Below are 20,024 nucleotides of genomic sequence, written 5' to 3'. Positions count from 1 at the left end.
AAATTTCCCTCCTAGAAAGTCAAACAGATGCTATCACCCCTAAAGCGAAGATATCAAAACTCGTAGCAATACGTCCTTCGACAGAGTCAGGCTGATAGAGCAAAGCACGCTTTACCCTTGCCCTCCACCGCCGAAGCGTGTGCCAGCGAGATGTGTTGAACATAAAAAGTGACCTCTACATAGAGCCGAGCGCTCAGTGCTATCAGCTGTGCCGCTTGAAGCGAAGGAAAAGACCGGGCAGTGTACCTGGGTAGGACGCGCACGCGCACGTCGGTGTCGCGACACAATAAGTGCAACGTCAGATGGCGGGGCGATGCATTTTGCCACGCGCTCGCATGCCTCGGCTTATTTTGCGGCCGGGTGTACGTGTTCGTGTGTGCGTGCGTGAGTGTACGCGTGTCAATTTCGCTTAGACGAAGCTTGTGCCAAGGAAGAGACCCGAGTCTGGTGCCAACGTTTTGACAAGAAGACTTGCCTTCATCAGGGAAACCGCGGTCATCCTTGTAACCCCCTGTATAGGGGTAAGTTCCTTCAGAGAGAAAGTGAGTGAGAGAGGGCTGACTGGCGAAAGAGAGGAAAAGAGTGAGAGCAGGATTTCGCTTTTTTCGACCAGAGCATTCGGTGGCCGAAAATGTGTGTGCGTGTGCATACTTCTCCGTGCATGCACGCATGCGTGGGCATGTGTGTGCGTGCGTGTGCATGTGCGTGTGCCTGCGCGTGCGTGGGTCTGTCTGTGTGTGTGTGTGTGCGTGCGTGCGTGCGCGTGCGCGTGGGCGTGTGCGCGCGTGCCCGCGTGCGCGTGTGTGTGAGTGTACGTGTGTGCGTGTGCGTGTGCGTGCAGTGAACAATGGGGTTAGGCACGTGGCAACAGCTACGACGACGACTGCGACCAAAGCTACGAGCGATGATGTGTTCGACGAGCGGCGTACCTGGACGCCGCTTAGTCCATGTTCCTTGTTCTCGGGAAAGGGACACCGCTTGCCTTCCGAGCTGGACCATTCTACACGCGGCCGGAACGACGTCTGGCTGGGCGGGCCCCAGTCCGGGGGGATTTTCTTGGCCGCTCCCGCAGTGCCGCTTCCCCCGGGGCAGCCGCTGCACTTGACGGTGCTTCTCTGCGACGGTACATCGGCGCTCGCACCGCTTTCCGAAGAGGGCACATCGCCATCGAGATCAGGCCCGTACGGCACGATCTCTTCGGATAGCACGCACTCCGCAGACAGCGCTCGCAGGTAGCCGTAGTACACAGCGTACAGGAGGGCCAACTGCGGGGGTAGATAGTGTCACGTAGCCAAACACGGTGCAGCTGTCTTGGAGGAAAGTTTGTTCGAGAGAACCTGTGCTCCCCTAACAACTCGAATCACAGGCGGCAAAGCAGCAGTCAACAAAATGGCGTGCGCAGGCGAGCGGTGGCGAATCGAATGCCGCGGCGTGTGCTCAGCGGGTATTTATCTTTCGGCGCGAGCGCTTCTCGAACCGTCGAATTGCATCGAGAACACTGTAGATCAAAGAAGACTAGTCTAGGCTAATGGCGTTATGGCGACACATCCTCTCTATCAAATAAAGATAATCCGTGCGGCTTAAGAGAAAAAGAATGGGACATGCGCTTCACTCGGGACACAGATAACAGAGCCCGGTGCAGCCGGGCGGTAAAAGCAAAAACAAATAAACAAATCCAATGCATGGTTCGCGGCAACGTATAACTTTGGCAAGTGTATCTTGTGAACTAGCCTAGGAGGGCATAAAATTTTGGCAGTTTACGCAGTAGCTGCTGTTAATAGCGAGAATATTTGCTTGCACAGCGGTGAAACCCATCAACGGCGAGACAGTTATTGGGGAAGGGGGGACGGAGTGAAATTTTTTCTCGCTGTTTAAACTTCAACAGAGGCTTGCGGATTATGCAGTACTGTATTGTCAATAGATTTAAAAAAAAGGTATTTTTTCATTTCGGGGCTTACTTTTACTGCTGCAACCCCAGTAGGAAATATGTAGAGGGCGGCCCGAACAGTCAGCTGCAGAAATATAAAACAAAGCATGTAGATAGCGACCATTATTATTCCTAAATTTTTGTTTTTCCACGCGTGTTTCACGGCTTCGGACCTCTATTACTTCAAATCTACAGGCAACTGGCTCATTACAAAATGCGAAATTCGTTTTCCAAGGCAAAGCAAGTTGCAAAGCGTTCGCGCCTAACCACCGTCTGAAATTTCTTTCTTTTTGCTTCATCAGTCAATTCGTAATAACGCATGCACGATTTTATAGAAATCGATGCCGTTTGTCGCTGCGGCACCGACTTTGCTGGATTGGTTTTCATCGCAATCTAGGCCGGAGGGTTAGTACACTTAATTGTTCAGATGTCTTTCTCTTGCTTTTTGCTGAACAAAAAGGCATAAAGAAAGGACACAGATGCTTCGTGGTCGGAAGTAATCTCGCCAACGAAAAGTATCGCTACTGCCAAAAGCAATTAATCCCCTGGAAAGTGAGTTTTTTTTTTCTTCACATGAATTGGTGAAATCTAATTAAGGTATTAATTAATAACCGTCGATATGTCGTTACAAATATTTTAGCTTCGGGGAGGCTTGACTACCGAACGAAAACACGGTTCACTTACTTCATGTCGATTCACAAATGCCGAAAACGTCGCGTTTGGCGTCGTGGTGTTTTCGTAAACCAAGGCATGGGGTATGTAGACACCACTAAACTGAAACAAGTAGGAAAAAATTAGACGTATTAGGGTTGACACAAAAACCAACACTATTCTGCGGGGGCAGGGCGGGCGTGAGGTACATTGAAATATTACTTTTAGCTGTACCGTTTGAACGTTATTTTCTCTTGAGCAAACGTTTTTTTTTGTTTGTTTCGCCAAAAATCTAATTTTCCCCACGTACAAAATTTAGGCTGGGTGTATCCTGACACGGCTCGTGTGTCAGTTCTGCGAAATAATTGTTCGGCACAGATCTTTTAGTCACTTGGATCCGACCGCAACCAAACGTATTTTTTCATATAAAATCTAAAAGGCAAGCCTGTTTAAGTGACCGCGTCACATTTGCGGTACAACCACGGGTCTTCCGGAGTAGCTGTGTTGCTGCCTGTCATTCGGTTTTCTTTTCGTATTACTTCAGGCATCCATGAAAGCAAAGAAATACCACAAACTCAAACCTATCGACCACCTAAAGGCTACCATACAATTACGCAATTTCTCAGAGCGACAGCAAGCCCTGGTGCAACGAGCTCTGGACGCAGCTCGGACTCGCGGCCTCCTGGACTTGGGAGGCTGAGCACATCGTGGTGTGCACAATAAACGTTTATTCCTCCTCCTCTCGAGGAAAAACCGTTATAAAGGATTAACGAAATCCTGCTCAATCCTGTCACAGGAATAAGTCGTCAACTCATGCCTTACGCCCCGCCCTATCAAGCGATATCATCTTGACGAGCGTGTGTCCTTTGTCAGCTAGAAAAGGACCGACTCATCATGTTAGGAGAAGTCAAAATCAAAGAACCTTTGTCAGCTTCAGGTGCTCGATGGCGGGAATCATTACGACGCCAAGAAAAGTGCGGTCAGAAGTTCTTGGTCATTCATCATAGAAGCGTTGCCTCGCTCATTTATACCTCTGTCGTTGCCTTTTCTTTCGCCATCTCGGAAAAGCGATATCTAGAGGTTGCCATTTTGATGGTGATGCGTCAAACCTGCCGTTATTTATTTTAGGTGCTGACTCAATCGCACATTATCACATCAATCACCTTGCATTGGAAGTTGAGGGACAAGCGGCTCAAAGAGGAGGAGAAGGATGATGGAGAGCATCTGGCGGAGTGGTCACGGGAGGAATTGTAGGCAAACTTGACATAAGGAAGTGTCACATCCCAGTCTCGATGGTCGTCGGAAACAGTGAAACCATGTCGGTGAGCATCTGCATGGTGAACTGCTCAATATAGCGCCATTGGTCTGCACGCGGTCGTAGGGTTCGAGCGCAACTTGAAATGGTGCACTTCGGCCACGTCATTTATAACGGCGCCTCAAGCAGCACTTGCGAGTACATTCCGCGGTTGTTCTCCTGTCGAGGACTACAGAGCCAAAGAAAACGCAGATTTCTCACGCCAATACGACGTCGTTTCAAAGCGACGGCTGTCGTTTCACACGTCTTTTTAGAGAATTCGACCCCTGTACGTCGAGTCCCTCGAACATTTAGAGCCCTTCAAACAGACGGCGTCAATCTGTATTAACGCTTTGCAACGTAAGAAACTGTTGTGCGGAATATGCCTGTACTATACCCTTCTGTACGTTACTATCATTGTGTAGTTTATCGGAGCTCTCTCTCTCTCTCTCTCTCTCTCTCTCTCTCTCTCTCTCTCTCTCTCTCTCTCTCTCTCTCTCTCTCTCTCTCTCTCTCTCTCTCTCTCTCTCTCTGCTGAATTTACCATAGGCGTAAACTAGACGCACTAATCTACCGGTGTAGGCCAACCAGCCTGTTGCATTTAATTCTCTTTAAGGTGATCTGAAACACTCTTCCAAAATGCTGTTTCTCTTTCCTGTGCCTAATTTTTGTATTCATCGTTTTCGCGAGGACGTATGGTATACATTCGCGTCTGTCCTCTTTGCCCTGCACTTTCAGTTTTCTGGTAGGAAGCACAGCCCTGAAATGGCAGCCTCGTGAGAACCACGGAGGTGGGAACGGCCGAGCGCGCTGTCTACTTATTCGCGGCTGTAAACACGCAGTGGCGAGGACGTGCGCAGCGATAAGCGCGGGTCACTCACACGATCGCCGAAGCAGCCGAAGCAGGAGCCCCGCTCGTGTGTGCTTTCTTCCAGCGCTGACAACCAGACTACAAATTGAACAAGGGGCATATGGAGTGCCATTGCCGCTAAAAGGTCGACAACACCTTCGGTGTCCTCGAAGGCGTTATTACGGGCTCAGTTGCGTCATTGCTGACACTTCGCTGGTATTAAATGGCTTCCCTTCGCTTGCAGCATTGAATGCTTTTGGTAACGGCTATAAAAAAGGCAATGCACTAATAAACTCAAAAGGGAGTATACGCGACACTCTTGCGGCCGAGAACCAATCACTGAGAATCGCTATAGTGCTTCTTCTCAGTTCTGTCAATTACTAAGGTACTAAAAAAGGTATAAAACTTTGAAACCCTCTTTCGTCAGGCCCGGGTCGTTGCGGTCCTTTCGCAATGATTTGGGTAAAAAAAAATGGCCTCGTATCTGCTCCTTTCGTAGCAAATGTCGGCGAGAGACGATAGTCGACTGGCTCCCCTCCCAAGTACATACCTCCCTTCTCTTTCCCGCTTACCTCTCATGCTGTTCCTTTTCCGTCTGGTTACTCGCAAGATAGCACGCTAGAGGATTGCTCAAGTCAATTTAAATTTACCGCATTCCACTGCTTCAAGTCGGGTGCCTCGATGACAGCGCTGGCATACGGCGGAGACGCGCGTGTATCGAGGAACCCTACTCCAACGTTGATAGAACCACGTTGCCCTACTCCACGAGCGTTCCAAGCGGAACGTAGAACCTATCTAGTTGAACCTTTCGTTACTGTTGCCGGTTGATTTCTTAAAATGCCGCCAGGAGCTATAGTAGCGCGGGCAACAGCAGGTGGTGGAGTGAATGTTTTATCTGCTGTTGGTGTAGTATTTCGTTTGCTAGCGCAAAAACCAAGAATCCATGAATTTTTAACAAATGAACACTGTAAATATCCCTTATGTATTGATTTCCTGCCTTATATTTGCGTAAAGTCTTGTTCTTGTTCAAAAATGTTGACAAGTATGAACACTGACACCGGACTTAGACGTTTAGATTTGGCTGTGGGTATATAATTATAAGACTACTGCGCAGATTCTGTTTCACTTTGGCCGGCTGGATTAATCGAGTCACAGGCAGACAGACAAGCAGACGTACAGACAGACCAAAATATCTGCGTTTAAGTAGCCCAAGAAAGATTATCGTCTTTAAAAAAAAAAAACGCAGTGTCGAGCGCTGAATGCACAGCAGAAGCCACGGCTTACCTCGTGTTGTCGCTCGTAGAGCAGCATGACCGTGGTCGTCCAGCAGAGAACCGCGGCGATTGTGTTCCAGGCGATGAACGCTTTCAGGGTCGAGGTCAAGCACTGCGCGGACGGAGGAAGGAAGGAGGACGAACAGGAAACAAGACATCAGATCGTACGGCACGATGGACAATCGTCGAGAGAACGGAGAGGAAACAGTTGGTGTACACGACAATTTGTCAAGTTTTGACGGATCAGCTCGCCCATCTCCTCCCCGTGGCACAATGGCTACTCCGTTACGGTTACTTGACTATGGTTACGCTGCTATAGCGTTTACACGCACGTGAAGTCGCTGAAGCGTTTTCCCTTTTGCTAGACACGCGCGCTGTGCACACGAACGTTGTTCGTTTCCTATCTGAGTAAAATCAACGTTAGATCGCATGTGAGGAACTCGGCTGCTTACCCAGACTCTTGCAGCACTCAATTATTAATGTATTGTGTCTTTTCATTCGACAAAGGTTGATGGATATTATCTGGTAACGCGGCGTCCGGTTGGAAAACTCGAAGAGCATGCTGTTTATGTGTGGGTCTGGTTTCCCTCCTTGTTTCTAAGCCAGCCACTCCAGCGCAGCACAGCGTCATGAATATCCGGCGGAAACAGTCCCGTCGAGTAGTAATAATTTGGTAACAAGACAGAATGACGCAAAAAAGAGCCATCTATTGTAAAAAAAAAAGCACTAGTAAAATGTCCATTGCGCAAACAGTAATCTCGTTTATAACCGAAAAAGACAAAGCATTCACCTGCTTGCGCAACGTACCGCGGTGTCGGGACACCGCGCACGGCGGGCGAGCTGCAATGGAACCTCAGAATATTCAGTTTTCCCGCGTTTCGCCTGAAATTTGGCGCGGGCAATCCAAGGATGCCTTTTTGTGTTCTAATATGAAAATGAGGATGACTCATGCAGGTTTCGCCATGCAATGACGTCATGAGAAATCAGGGCCGCAAGTTGGCATTGGAAAATTTCCATGCAGTGGGTATAGCATTCCCACTTCAATCGTCAGCGTCGCGCTTCTTTTTTACCTCTTATGGCCATTATATATATATTCCCACACCTGCCATCCTACTTGACGCGATAATCTGTTTCCCGGATTCAACGGGGTGATCGGCAGCGTCCGGCCCTAAAGCGACCCAAAGAATGGACGCCAGGTTTATTTGGGAAAAAGAGGTTCAGAATTGATCTTGAAGAAAATGTGTCGCATTAAAATGCACTTGACAAAACAAAAATGCCTAGAATTGCGCGTATTCGACTCCAGTTCGGTAACATTAAAACCAAGACTGCGTGCCCCTACAGGTCACAAATGCTGGACATCCAGTCCTTTTTAGCAGTTGCTTAGGGACATATTGGTTGCTGATCGCGAGAAAGTGGGTTGGATACCGGCAACGGCAGTGGTTTCAACAGCGAAGCTGTTTAGGAAATCGTTATTTTGCGTGTCCTCGGTTAAAATACCAAGAAAATGCCGAGCGCTCGCGTGTGTGTGGCTCACGGTGACCACCAAGCTTCCCCGGTGCACGTTTGACAAGCCAAGCATCGAGAAAGAAGCTTGCTACACAATCCTGGTGTGGTGGAGGGAATCCACAGCCACACCACAGATCCTGGAGAATACGTCGGGTGGGATGCTGTGTCGTCGTGCCGAGATTTTTGATGCAACTGATCTTCAGTCGTAAAGGACCTTGCAAGCTGGCGGCATTCTTCCGCGTACTTGGCAGCTTCAGAAGCTGTGGAGCACTCGGAGCGATCCGGTCGGTAGGGGAGAACCGTATCAAGGGTACATGACGGCTATAGACCATACAGGAGGAAAAAGGGCGAGAAACCTGTTGTGGCCTGAATGGCTGTATTGTACGCATAGGTCACGTAGGGCAGTACAAGGTCCCAGTCGGAAAAAAAAAAACAAAAAACACCAGCGTTCGCCGTAATCGGGGCAACACTTGCTAGGTACGAGAGAAACTCGAGCGGCCTCGCAATGGTGGTAACAATGGCTCGGACCCGTCATAGCACCCGCCCCTTCACGGTGATGTCCAATGATTATCCCTTCAAAAAAAAAAAAAATGAAGGAAGCTCACACTTATAGCAAAGATGATGGAGTAAATGTCGTTGGGGCAGCAAAGCAGCAGCAAATCGGCTGCAATCGTGGACTTAGACCGTCGTGGTGGTCGTTAAGGTTGCGTACAGCTTCGCTACCTTCAAGTCTTACGCGTTAATGTGCGATTCTTTCATTTTTTACTGATGAAGACGAGGAACGAAAAACGCCTGTATTTATTTTTCGGCGCGCGAAGAAGACCCCACGTGGTCTTATTAAATTAATGTGGTTCCCACCCCTACGGCGGGCCTCATAGCGAAGGGTAGCTTCGGCGCGCGAAATGCAAAACTCAACTTTGTACTCACTATCAATTGCGTTCAAAGTGAACCATTACGTACAGCTGAGTAACTGCGGGAATCACTATCACTGTGCCGTCTAGGAAGCGGAATATAACCCACATTCTGCTGCCTCCACCCTCCATACGTGAGACACAGCGATGTATGTGGTCGGTTGTTCCGAAGGCCCAAATAACACTGCATCGAATCGCTTCTTCTATGGGATCTTTCCGGAAACTACTAAAATTGACGAAACATGCAAACTTTAAAAATATCACGATACTCACATTAACAGGAAAACCTTCGTAGCATTCTTTACTCCGCTGCAGAAACAGAACAGTAGAGTCGCCAATCTTTTTTAATGGGTTCATACATGAATAGTTGGAACAGCGAATTTCCCAGTTTTCACGTTATATTTTACGATACGTGCCTTGATAGGGAAACTTGTTACCAACTGGCAATAAATTTATTTAGTATTTACTGGCCATACGGCGTAGCTCAGTAAAGATTACAAACATATCTGCATATCTTATAATTACGCGTATCGAGAAGGGAAGCGAATTTTACTTTTTCACAAACCGTAGCACATAAGCCCATAATTGTGCGTTGATGTCGACAACAAGTAGCAATATATCTTTTTATGCACTCTTTTGTTGTAATTCTGCTTCGTCGACCCGCTTTCCAATGCTTCCCAATGCTTCCCAGCCGAGACTGAACATATTGATGGATTTGCGCCTTTGGGCTCAAACCTGGCAAAAAAAAAAAGTGAGCACCTTCTGCCGCCCGCGATTAGTCCATCAAAACTCTACAAAGTGTGTTTTCAAATACATTCACTCTTACTTGGCGATTGCAATACAAAAACTGCGGTGGAATGCAGAATTTATTTATTTATTTATTTATTTATTTATTTATTTATTTATTTATTTATTTATTTATTTATTTATTTATTTATTTATTTATTTATTTATTTATTTATTTATTTATTTATTTATTTATTTATTTATTTATTTATTTATTTATTTATTTATTTATTTATTTATTTATTTATTTATTTATTTATTTATTTATTTATTTATTTATTTATTTATTTATTTATTTATTTATTTATCAAACACACCCCCGACTATAAAACGTTCATGAAGGTGAGTGCCGTTTATTAAGGGCAAGCAACGGAAACGACGCTATAGGGTTCAATATTTATAAAAACAAGCTGTAATTTTCAATACGACGTATCATGTATGCTGGTCGTTCTGTGGACATACAAACTTACAGTAAAGACAATCTGTACCTTTGATAGCCAGCTTTATAATTTACCGCACAAGATTCCATACTGCCGCACTAACCAGCGGCCGTAATACAACACGACAACGAGTGGCGCTACATCAAAACGCGAACTTAACTTACGAATGCAATTGCTGCGAGTAAGGCTACATCGCTGAGGGCATTTATGGTGCTCTCCGCGCTGAACAGAATGTCGAAGAATCCAGCGAAATCTGCGAGAATCGGTGCAAGTTTCAATTCTGCAGCTTTAGTGAGTTCCTTAGTCATGACACAAATGTGCTCGTAAAATTTCAAATCTCAACAGGTCTTGCAGTTTCGGTTGGGCGTTGGTGAATGAGTCAGTCAGTCAGTCAGTCAGTTGCGCCCTTCCATGGACGTAGCCAGAGGGGGGGTTTGGGGGTTCAAACCCCCTCCAAAATATTTTCTAGGCAGCGCGTACGCGAGCCTTACTGTTCCTTTCGGCTAAACGCATCTTTTCCCGTAATTCAAAACCCCATCCGAAAAAAACAAATTCTAGCTACGGCCTTGGGCACTTCTCTTTAAAAATATAGATATACGATGAAAGGACGAGCCGTCTCAGCCTAAGTGGTCCTCTGTTTTCACCGTCCCCTATCTCAAAACCATGCTCATCCGTGGTTTGTTCACCTACGCTTTCCAAGCTTGGAAGGTACAGATTAGATTTTACCGTGTCAGCTTTGGGGCTCAAGAATTTTAAGATGTTTGAGGCAAGGTGCAAGAAGCACCGATCCTGCTGTGCTATGCATGTTTTTACTTTATTCATATTTCGCATGATGGTTCCTCCTTTTCGACATTTTATAACGAGTAAAAATGTTGCAGGGGAATATAAATTCTAGCGACCAAGAGGCGCACAGTCGACGCACACCTAGAGCGACACCTTGCTCAAGCGTGACTGCTTTTGGCCATCCTCGCCCGCTGACTTGGAAAAGGAACGACGCCCGCCGCTTTCGCTTGCGCGAAATCGCTGTCTCAGGAATCGTTTAAGGGAAGTTTTTCCCTGTCTCAGCCGAAACTCGGGACGTCTTGCAGAAGAACAAAAAAAGCTCTGTTTGCTACTGTTGTTACCAGGCCGTTTTATTCTTTCCCTTCGCGTTGAAGTTTGAACATGCATGCAGAGGAAGAAGTTGATAAATAAACGAATAGGGAATTAGTGAGCAAATGTTGCAGCGCTTCATCCTCAGGTGGAGGTATACTTCACCGTCGCGTAAATTAGAATTATGCGCATATTATTATCGTACGCCGAACCAAATATGACTTTGAATAGAGCCGACCAGAAGGTGAAATCTGAACATCCAATTGAAAATAGAGCACTCAAATTTCCACGGAAAACAGAGCACAAGTGCTTCTAAAATAAACGCACGGATTACATGCAAACATACGGTTGCAGTAATTTAGGTGCATTTATGTCGAAGGGGACCGGACGGATAAGGCTGCGCCACTGTGCTATTATAACGGCATCAGAAAGTATACATATTTATACATTAGTAACAAGAAGACCTCAAGCATTACTGAGCAAGTGGCAAGCGAGATTCTGTACCGACGTGATTTCGGTGCTTTTATGACAAGAAAGCTCTATTACGCTGACAATCCGTGATTCCGGCGCACTCGCCAGCCGTTCCGGTAACTGGCGCCATCACTCTAAAGAGCTTTTCCCACCGAACCTGACGCCACCGCCAGCATTGTCACCCAACTAAAAAAAAGCGGCAAAAATTATCACTATGCTCTTAAAAACAAAGGGAGGCATATATATTATAGGCAGAAACGCACTCAAACGTGTCTTAATCAGAGATCATAAACCCAGTAAATTGCGTCTTATTACGTGAATGTGCTAATTCACAGACTTCCCGCGGTCCTGTAAACACTGCAAGATCTATTTACCAAACAAAGAATGGCGACAAGTGCCTCGACGTGGAAGTGCCTCAGCGAAAAATCAACACGCTCGGCCTTGCCATCGCACAGAACTTCGACACTCCGAAACCGTCGAGTGTCAAAGCCGCACGTTTACGCGCCCTCAACTAAAGCCACACGCGCAAACAAAGCTTATTTTGAAGATGGCGCGCTTGCTGCAGTCATACACAGGGTGGTACGACGACAATTGGAACACTCTAAAAATTTTCCTGAGCGACACGCCGCTCTGTTCGCGCTCAGTCTTCACACGAAGGTCGCATTTTGTGGTCTGTTTTAGTTGACACAGGGAACAGCGACGGTACTTACCGGTTTGTTTTGAAAATAAATAAAAATTACCCCACCTTCCCGTGAGGGGAACCCTGTGGAGATGCGACGCATCTTGGGGTTTCACTTGGTGTTTCCGTTGGGTTAATTCTCTGATTGCGTGAAACGTGTGACGAACGCGTATGATGTATTCTTTATTTCTTTGGCCAGTGCTGGAACGACCGCGGCTATGACGAAACGTGGCGCGGCTATGACGCAACACAATCCAACACAATCCACTTTAATCCAATCCAATCCAAATCCAAATCCAATCCAATCCAATCCAATTCAATCCAATCCAATCATATCCTATCATATCCAATCCAAGCCAATCCAAGCCATGCCAAGCCAAGCCAAGCCAATCGAATCCAATCCAATGCCCCTCGCGAGAGAGTGCTCGCTATCGGAGAGGAGAGGGGGTGAGCGGTGGAGAGTGCAGCTCGCGCGGCGAGGAGAATGGGGGAGGGGTGTGGACGAACATGACCAACGACGTATGGAGGGACAAGGCGAGTGAATGAGATGCAGTCGCATCTAAAACGATTTCCGCCTACGGGAAAATTGCAGCTGATTTGGACGTGCGAGCCAGCGCAAGTTGGAGTGACGGCGCCACATGGGGTATGCAGAGCGAAACGCACGCTTTGGATTCACGGTAGGAAGGAGCCAAATGAGGTAGCTGACGATCAGAAAATCAGTTACTTCGAAGAGCTCTGCAGGAGATGGGAAAGCAGGTTTTCTGATCGTCTGCTACCTCATTTGGCACCTTCCTACCATGAATCCCAAACGTGCGTTTCGCTCTGCTAACCCAGGTGGCGCCGTCGTTCCAAGATCAACTTGCGCTGGCTCGCACGTCCAAATCAGCCGCCATTTTCTCGTAGGCCAAAACCGTTCTTATTTATTTTCAGAATAATCAGGCAAGTGTCGTCGCTGTTCCCGGTGTCAAACAAAATAGACCACAAAATGCTACCTTCGTGTGAAGTTTGAGCGCGAACAGAGCGGTGGTTCGCTCAGCAAATTTTTTTAAAGTGTCTCAATTATCGTCACACCACCCTGCACAAGCTGCTACGCCACCAACAAGCAGGCATGTAACAACTGCCGTCCAAAGGGCTGATGCGCCGCGGCTCGCTCCGCCTTAATACCTGCGGGGCTGATCAATTAGCCAGAGCGCTTAAGTAAACTTTGGGTACGTACGTAGGCTCCTGCCTTGCACCGTCTCTCTCTCGGTCGAGCCACTGCTGTAGAGAAAGATGCTGGCGCAGTTCACGCACTGAAACGGCACGAAGAAATGACGGCTATTTCAAGGCGTAATAGAAACACAAACGTAAGGCAACAAGTACGTAAACAAAAAAACCATCAAGGCAGGCAGAGTTAGAAAAATAAGTTATGGTAAATCCACGAGCGATTGTGTTTCTATGTGAACGCTGGTCATTCGCAACACCGTCGACTTAACGCTTTGCTGGGCAGTTTTGGCCACAACAACTTTGTGCCACGATCGGTGCTTGCCCGAGCTATACGAGCAACTCCAATCCAGTCCCACACCATCCAAGAAATGACGCATTCATACCCTACCGAAATATCTTTTTTTAATCAAAAGGGTTCATACCGGACCTGTTTAACGGCCGTAAAGATTAAAAGGGTTGTAACCGGGCCCATTTGAGGATTATACAGGATTAAACAGTTCCGGTCTGACAATTATACAGGTCTGACTGGTTCCGGTTCAGACCCGTATACAGGTGCGAACCGAACCTGTTGGACCGCGAACGCGTCTGGTTCATCAAACGGGTACTGCAATTGGTCCAGTTCGGCGGCCATACTGGGGTCAGAGCAGACCTGTTTGAGCTCATACAGGACCGCTAATTGGCGCTTCTGTGCTGTACCGGACTGTACTGGGAAGAAACAAAACTGCAGGGGTCACGTAATCGCGAAACTCAGGAGTAGCTAAACAGACGAGAGATTAATGAGCTATTGGCTTACATGAAAGAAGGCAATGAGATACTGCCTCCGTACAGGGGCGCAATGCGTAAATGTTTCAATTAAAAAAGGAAAGACTAAATAACTAATTACTAAAGTACAGGCCACATTAAAATTCCAAGGTCAAGTGTAGGCAATGTAAATTTGATTTTTGATGTGAAGAGTTAGCATTTGAAGGTTTAAATCTTCTTTATCCCAATGTAGAAAATTTAAACGAAGATTTTTTAAAATTTATTAAGCAAGGAAATAAAACGAAAACATTAAATCTTGATGTGAAAGTTAGCACTTTCAGACTTAAATATTAGACTTAAATATTGCAGAGCACAACGTATTACCTTTTCCACCTCACCACTGTTATACTTCAAGGAGCTATTAGGTACCCCTTGCAACGTCACCTGTACCGAGCTTCTCTTGTTTTTTGTACGCTTAAACTTCTTTGGGACTGAATTATTTTATATTTTGTATTTTCCTGGGCTGGCTAGGTTGTGTACTAGTCCTCAGTTAGCTGTGTCATCGGGACGCTAAGCTTCAGCACATGTTAAATTTTCCTTTTGCACAGAGCAACAGCGGTGCTGTCAAAAACCCACAAAAAGAACAGGGGAAGGGGGTGAAGAGACATGTTGATACACCAAATTGCTACATTTGGGCTAGATGTACACCAATGTACGACTAGTTCCAATAAAGATGCACACTTTTTCGGGGTAACCCCCAGTTTCCATAATGTGGTGTCACTGATTGGTACCTGTTTAAAGATGGTTCTTTCGATAGGTACTTTTATTCTGAAAATAGACATTACTCTTCCAAAGAAGGTCAACCAACTTGAATTACTTGCCTTGCTTGCTGGGATACAGAGCAATTTCGAGACACGTAAGCTACGAAGGCCACAATTTAGCTCACACTGTTTTGAACGCATCACGTCGAGGGCGTATTATTTCCTTGCAAAGCATCCGCAACCGTACATCTCGAAACTGGAATGCAACATGTTTCACAGTAACAATATTTTCGCACCAAGCAAATTACATGTTTACGTTCGGGTTTATTTTAGTGGCCTTATAATCTCCACTCATGAACAAATGAAACGTGAACGCGCAAATATTAACAGGGCCACACAAGTAGCGCAACTTCTTTCTATGCAAGTCAAACTGTCCCATCACCCCATAACAGCACCAACGTTTGTAAACGTGACTTTTTTTAAATATACCACAACCCCGTCTATATGTGACCTCCGCGAACCGAATTATTTGATTCTGCGGGTTCTGGTTCGTTTGTCCACACCTGTCGGTTTATACCTTAGCCTTCGTTCGTGTCTTTTTGCGCCTTTTTAAACATACCGAGCGAAAGCAGTTTTGCCAGGTTGGATAAAAAAACCTCCGTCGCATGCCCCCGCGCGAGGGACACGAGTAAATGCAGAGCATTGGGGGTGGTCACGTGGCGTAGGTTGTGGTAGTTGGCGGTGGCAGTTGTAGTTGTTGTTGTCGTAGGGGGTTAAGTAGTTGGGTTGCGAGACGAGAGAGAGAGAGAGAGACGAGAGACTTAAGTACGTAACCTGTTATTTATTGCCATCGTTTGCACCCCACCCTCTCTGCGGGGCAATCGGTTCGATCTTTGTTATTATTCTTTTCTTTCTTTTCTTTTCTTTCTTATTATCCCTCTCGGGAGGGCAGTGCGCCATCGTCGAAGTTCATAAGCGATGGAAGCAACACCTTCAACCAGTACCGCGACGCGAGCCAACGTCAGCGTTGCAGTACCAGTTCAAGACATCGTGCCATCCTCTTCATCGACGGCGGCCGAAGACAAGGCGGCGAGACGGCGCGCTGCTGACGCCGAACGTAAGCGCCTGAAGCGCGCTGCCGACGCCGAACTTCGTGCACGAGAAGCCGCGGCCAAACGTCAACGTCGGGCCGCGGATCCTTCGCTCGGGCAACGAGTATATTCGTAGCGCGCGCAGTAGAGGGAGAGGAGGTAGCACCTGCTGCTGCAACGCCTCTTTCAGCGCCGGAGCACGCGCATGCGCGCCCGCACCTGTTGTTGAGAGCGAGGAGGAGCGGGGGAGGGGCGCACGTGCTGGCTGGCTGCGGACGCCGACTTACGGACGCATAACATCGTGAGTTAAAGAAATGCTCTGCATTTAAAATCAACACTAACTGCTCCCACCGTCAGTTGTGATGCGAACTGTAACATGGATTGCCGGGGGAAAAATTGACCGCGTATCTGCTCCCTTCGTTGCAAATGTCGACAAAAGACTTTATCGTCTTTATCGACTTTTGCCGAGTAAATGCCTTCCTTCGCTTTCCCGCTCACCTCTCATGATGTTCCTCTTGCGTCGCGTTCCTCCCAAGGTAAAGACGGCAAAGGTTTGCTAAAATCATTTTAAATTTACCGCGTTCCACTGCTCCAGGCCCTTTGTCTCGATGCTAACGCTGCCGTACGACGAAGACGCACGTGAATCGAGGCGCCCTACTTCAACGTTTATAGAACCGCTCTTCCCTACTCCATGTGCGTTGCAAACAGAACGTGGAACCTATCTACTATAGTGGCACCTTTCGTAACTGTTGCCGGTTGACTTCTTAAAATGGCGCCAGAAGCTATAGTGGCGCGGGCGACAGCAGGCGATGGCGGAGTGAATTTTTTTTCTTCAGTTGATGAAGTATTTAATTGCACAAAGATCAAGCATGTATGATTTTTTGTAAAGGAACACTGCAAATATCACTTCTGTATTAATTTGTTGTCTTATATTTCCGTAATGTCTTGTTCTTCTTCAACAATGTCGACAAGTATAAACATTACACCGGACTTAGACGGGTAGATTTAGGTGTGACAATATGAGACTATTGCGCAGCCTTGTTTTACTTTGGCCGGGAGGCTGAATCGAGTCACAGACAGACAGACAGACAGACGGACGGACGGACGGACAGACAGACAGACGGACAGACGGACAGACAGAGAGACAGACAGACAGACAGACAGACAGACAGACAGACAGACGGACGGATGGACGGACGGACGGACAGACAGATAGACGGACGGACAGACAGATAGACGGACGGACGGACAGACAGACAGACAGACAGACAGACAGACAGACCAAAATGTCTGGGTTTAAGTAGCCCAAGAAAGACAATTGCTTTAAAAAAGTGGGGGGGGGGGGGGGGGCGTGGTAGGGGTGACTCGGCGGCGCTGACTAGACCAATTGCCTTTTTTTTCGTTGTGGAGACGACACATAGAATATTGTCAATGTTTTAACATTTATTACAGGCATTGTTTGACATTGAAACTTCCGAAACTTGCGCATACAATTGCAGCTTTCCCTATTATGGGGTCATTTGTTCTGCCCCTTTATTACCACGTTGTCTGCATTCGCACATGTGCTTTGACGGTGCAAGCTTCCATTTTAAGTGCAACACTTCCATTCCAGGCAATGCCCACTCCCACGTACGCATACGTGCGCTACAGTGACGGGGAAAGAGCGCTTGTCCCTGTCGGGCTGATCAAGCATTTTTGCCCAGAGGGGTTGGAGGACCTCGCGAAGGGCAGGAAGGTATACTGGCTATCTTTGGCACCGGAATTCGTCAAACGGGAGGAAGGTTCTACGACGGCGACGTATACTCATGCTTCGCTGTGAGTACAAGGCCTTATTTTGGCTCTTTGTTGTCCGTGTTTGATTCAAGTTCACCCAATTGTGTATAGCTTGTATTCACTAGTAAGGCACGCATGGAGGAAACCATGTGGGTGCGCCGTCACTGGTTACGTCGGGCTCCGTGGGATGGCGGTACATGTCCGGGCTAAGCACATGATATGAGTTGCACGTTCCGAGCTGTAACCCACCGAACGCAAAGTAATGCCTCAACTCCTTTGTGAGTGCGATTAATAACTTCTCTGTTGACACCTCCGTTCAGAATCGGGTTGAAACAGAGCAGACGACGCACGCCTGTGTTTCTTTGTTTTTTTAAATGCAGAGCATTTCAGTAACTCACGATGTCACCCGCGTTGACGTCCGTAGTCGTAGTCCGCACCCCTCCCCCTACACTATATAAAAAGAAATACTATCCGGCGCCTGGTTTCGATCCCTCGACCCTGCGGGCGGAACGCAATGTACATGGTGCTCTACCCACTGCGCCACAAAGCCGACACAGAATGGGAGGCTACGAACGCGCCTTATATCCTTGACTCATTCAAACTACGTCAAGAAGCTGCTGATAGAACGCATTCACTACCACCAACTCCCCAAACACTAAACGTTAACGCAATACACCCACCCCCTATGCGACGCATTTACTCGAGTCCCCCTCGCAGGGAGATGGGCCCAATTTTTCTTTTTTTTTTTGGCGTGCGGGCACAGTGGCACAAGCCGCGCCTTGTCCGTGGCGCTTCGGCCGTGTTTGTGGTCGTTTCCAGGGTTGCCAAACGAGGAAATTGACAGCTAAACTTTCCAATGAATACCACCTGTAAACATGATCTAGGCCGGCGAGCTCGGATGAAAACGGATACCCATTGCGATTTGCTCCATTTTTTAAAAGGGCCGTGAAGAGAGAATGCATTTGCCTTTTCTTGATTTGATCTGACTCAACAATCTTCTAAGAAACTAAATCCATAATCCATTGTGCCTGTAATTTTGGAGACGCCTTTAAATGCTCGTTTTGAGGCGCATCGTAGTGACCATGCGACATCGTCGGTCGGCAGCGCAACTAGCTGTGACGTCATTTTAAGAACATCAGAGAGTTAAACGCTCTTAGTGTATATTATTTGGTCAAGCTGTAAACACTATATTTTGAAAATAATACATCTTTCATTGGTTGCCATAAACAGTTTTCTATGCGAGTTACCGGCGCTGCGACCGCTTTAGTTGTCTGGCACCATTGCAGCACTGTATTGCTGTTTGTACTGTTTGTACCGAGTTTCCGTGCTGAAGTTCACGTTGTATTGCCTTATTCTCTTCGGAATCTTACATTTTTTGTACCAAACGGCGCAAAGCCGCTCGGACAAAAAAAAGAAATAAAAAAAGTTACCCTGCTTGTGATTCGAAATTCCGGCTGCCGGGTCGGCCTGCACTGATATCGGACTGTGCACGATGTACAGGCAATAGCAACGACGGTGTCTTCAGCACCACGCGCTTTGAATAGGAGTAATTTCAAAGTGCGCGCGCATCTCCCAGAGAGCAGTGCGCCCTGCAACCCCGGCGGCCGTAGCAGCTTCTGATTTCTGCTCTAAATTACGAACCTAGAAAAGCTTCCAGCGTTGCACTAACAAAAACTTACTTTGCAAAACTTTTTGTTGGGGATGGAATGTTAATAATCTATATTCGTTGCAGCATATAGGCGCAAAAGCTTCCGAACTGACGTTTCCTGCCCCTATATTTCAGATCATGCCATTTTCAAACTTAATACTGTGCATGTGCAGTCACGGACGTATGTAACGCGATCACGAAAATATGAACCAGAACACACAAATTAAGCGCGATTTCTTTCCATGCAAGTCAAACTGCCGCGTGACTTTAAGTAACAACGTTCTAAAATGTCATTCATCATCATCATCATAACCAGCCCATTTACGCCCACTGCAGGGACTAGGCCTCTCCCATTAATCTCCAATTATCCCGGTCCTGTGCTAACTGCGACCAATTTATCCCCGCAAACGTTTTGATCTAATCTGCCCATCTAACTTTCCGCCGCCCCCTGCAACGCTTGCCTTCTCTAGGGATCCACTCTGTTACCCTTAATGACCAGCGGTTATCTTGCCTTCGCATTACATGCCCTGCCCACGTCCATTTCTTCTTAATTTCTACTAATATGTCCTTAACACGCGTTTGTTCCCTGACCCACTCCGCTCTCTTCTTGTCCCTTACTGTTACACCTATCATCTTCCGCTCCATTGCCCGCTGAGTCGTTCTCAATTTGAGGACGAAAATGTAGCTTTCCAGTAATTCCAATAGCGCGCCATTATTCGACCTCCACGAACAGTACTTTTCAACGATGCGTGTTCTGGTTCATATTTTGGTGCTCTCATTTAATTTGACCTTGATTCTACAATGGAGGTTGTTAATGACTGGATTACGCCTTTGTATTTCTAAACTCGTGTTAAAATACTTTTCTTTGCTCTGTAGAAATACAGTGTTATTTTAAAATTTCTCTGAAATAGAGGCACTTGCGG

The 20,024-nt window shown here is 47.0% G+C and overlaps 1 protein-coding gene across 4 annotated transcripts in view; it reads left to right on the top strand.

Moving 5' to 3' along the window:
- Positions 1-349: 349 nt before the first annotated feature.
- Positions 350-20,024, top strand: part of LOC144173189 (uncharacterized) — a 58,195-nt gene continuing 38,520 nt past the window's right edge. For all 4 annotated transcript variants that reach the window (XM_077701695.1, XM_077701696.1, XM_077701698.1 and 1 more), the window contains exons 1-2: positions 350-521; positions 17,293-17,495. Coding sequence is in view for 2 of the 4 variants with exons in the window: in XM_077701698.1 (XP_077557824.1) it covers positions 17,486-17,495 (10 nt within the window). In the remaining 2 variants the exon portion in view is untranslated. The remainder of the gene's footprint in view (positions 522-17,292; positions 17,496-20,024) is intronic.

Source organism: Haemaphysalis longicornis, unplaced genomic scaffold (genome assembly GCF_048455015.1).
Source record: "Haemaphysalis longicornis isolate Haplotype H1 unplaced genomic scaffold, Haemaphysalis longicornis Haplotype H1 scaffold_3, whole genome shotgun sequence".
NCBI classification, from domain to species: domain Eukaryota; kingdom Metazoa; phylum Arthropoda; class Arachnida; order Ixodida; family Ixodidae; genus Haemaphysalis; species Haemaphysalis longicornis.
The sequence above is the reverse complement of the archived record's forward strand: the minus strand, read 5'-3'. Positions and strand labels throughout refer to the sequence as shown.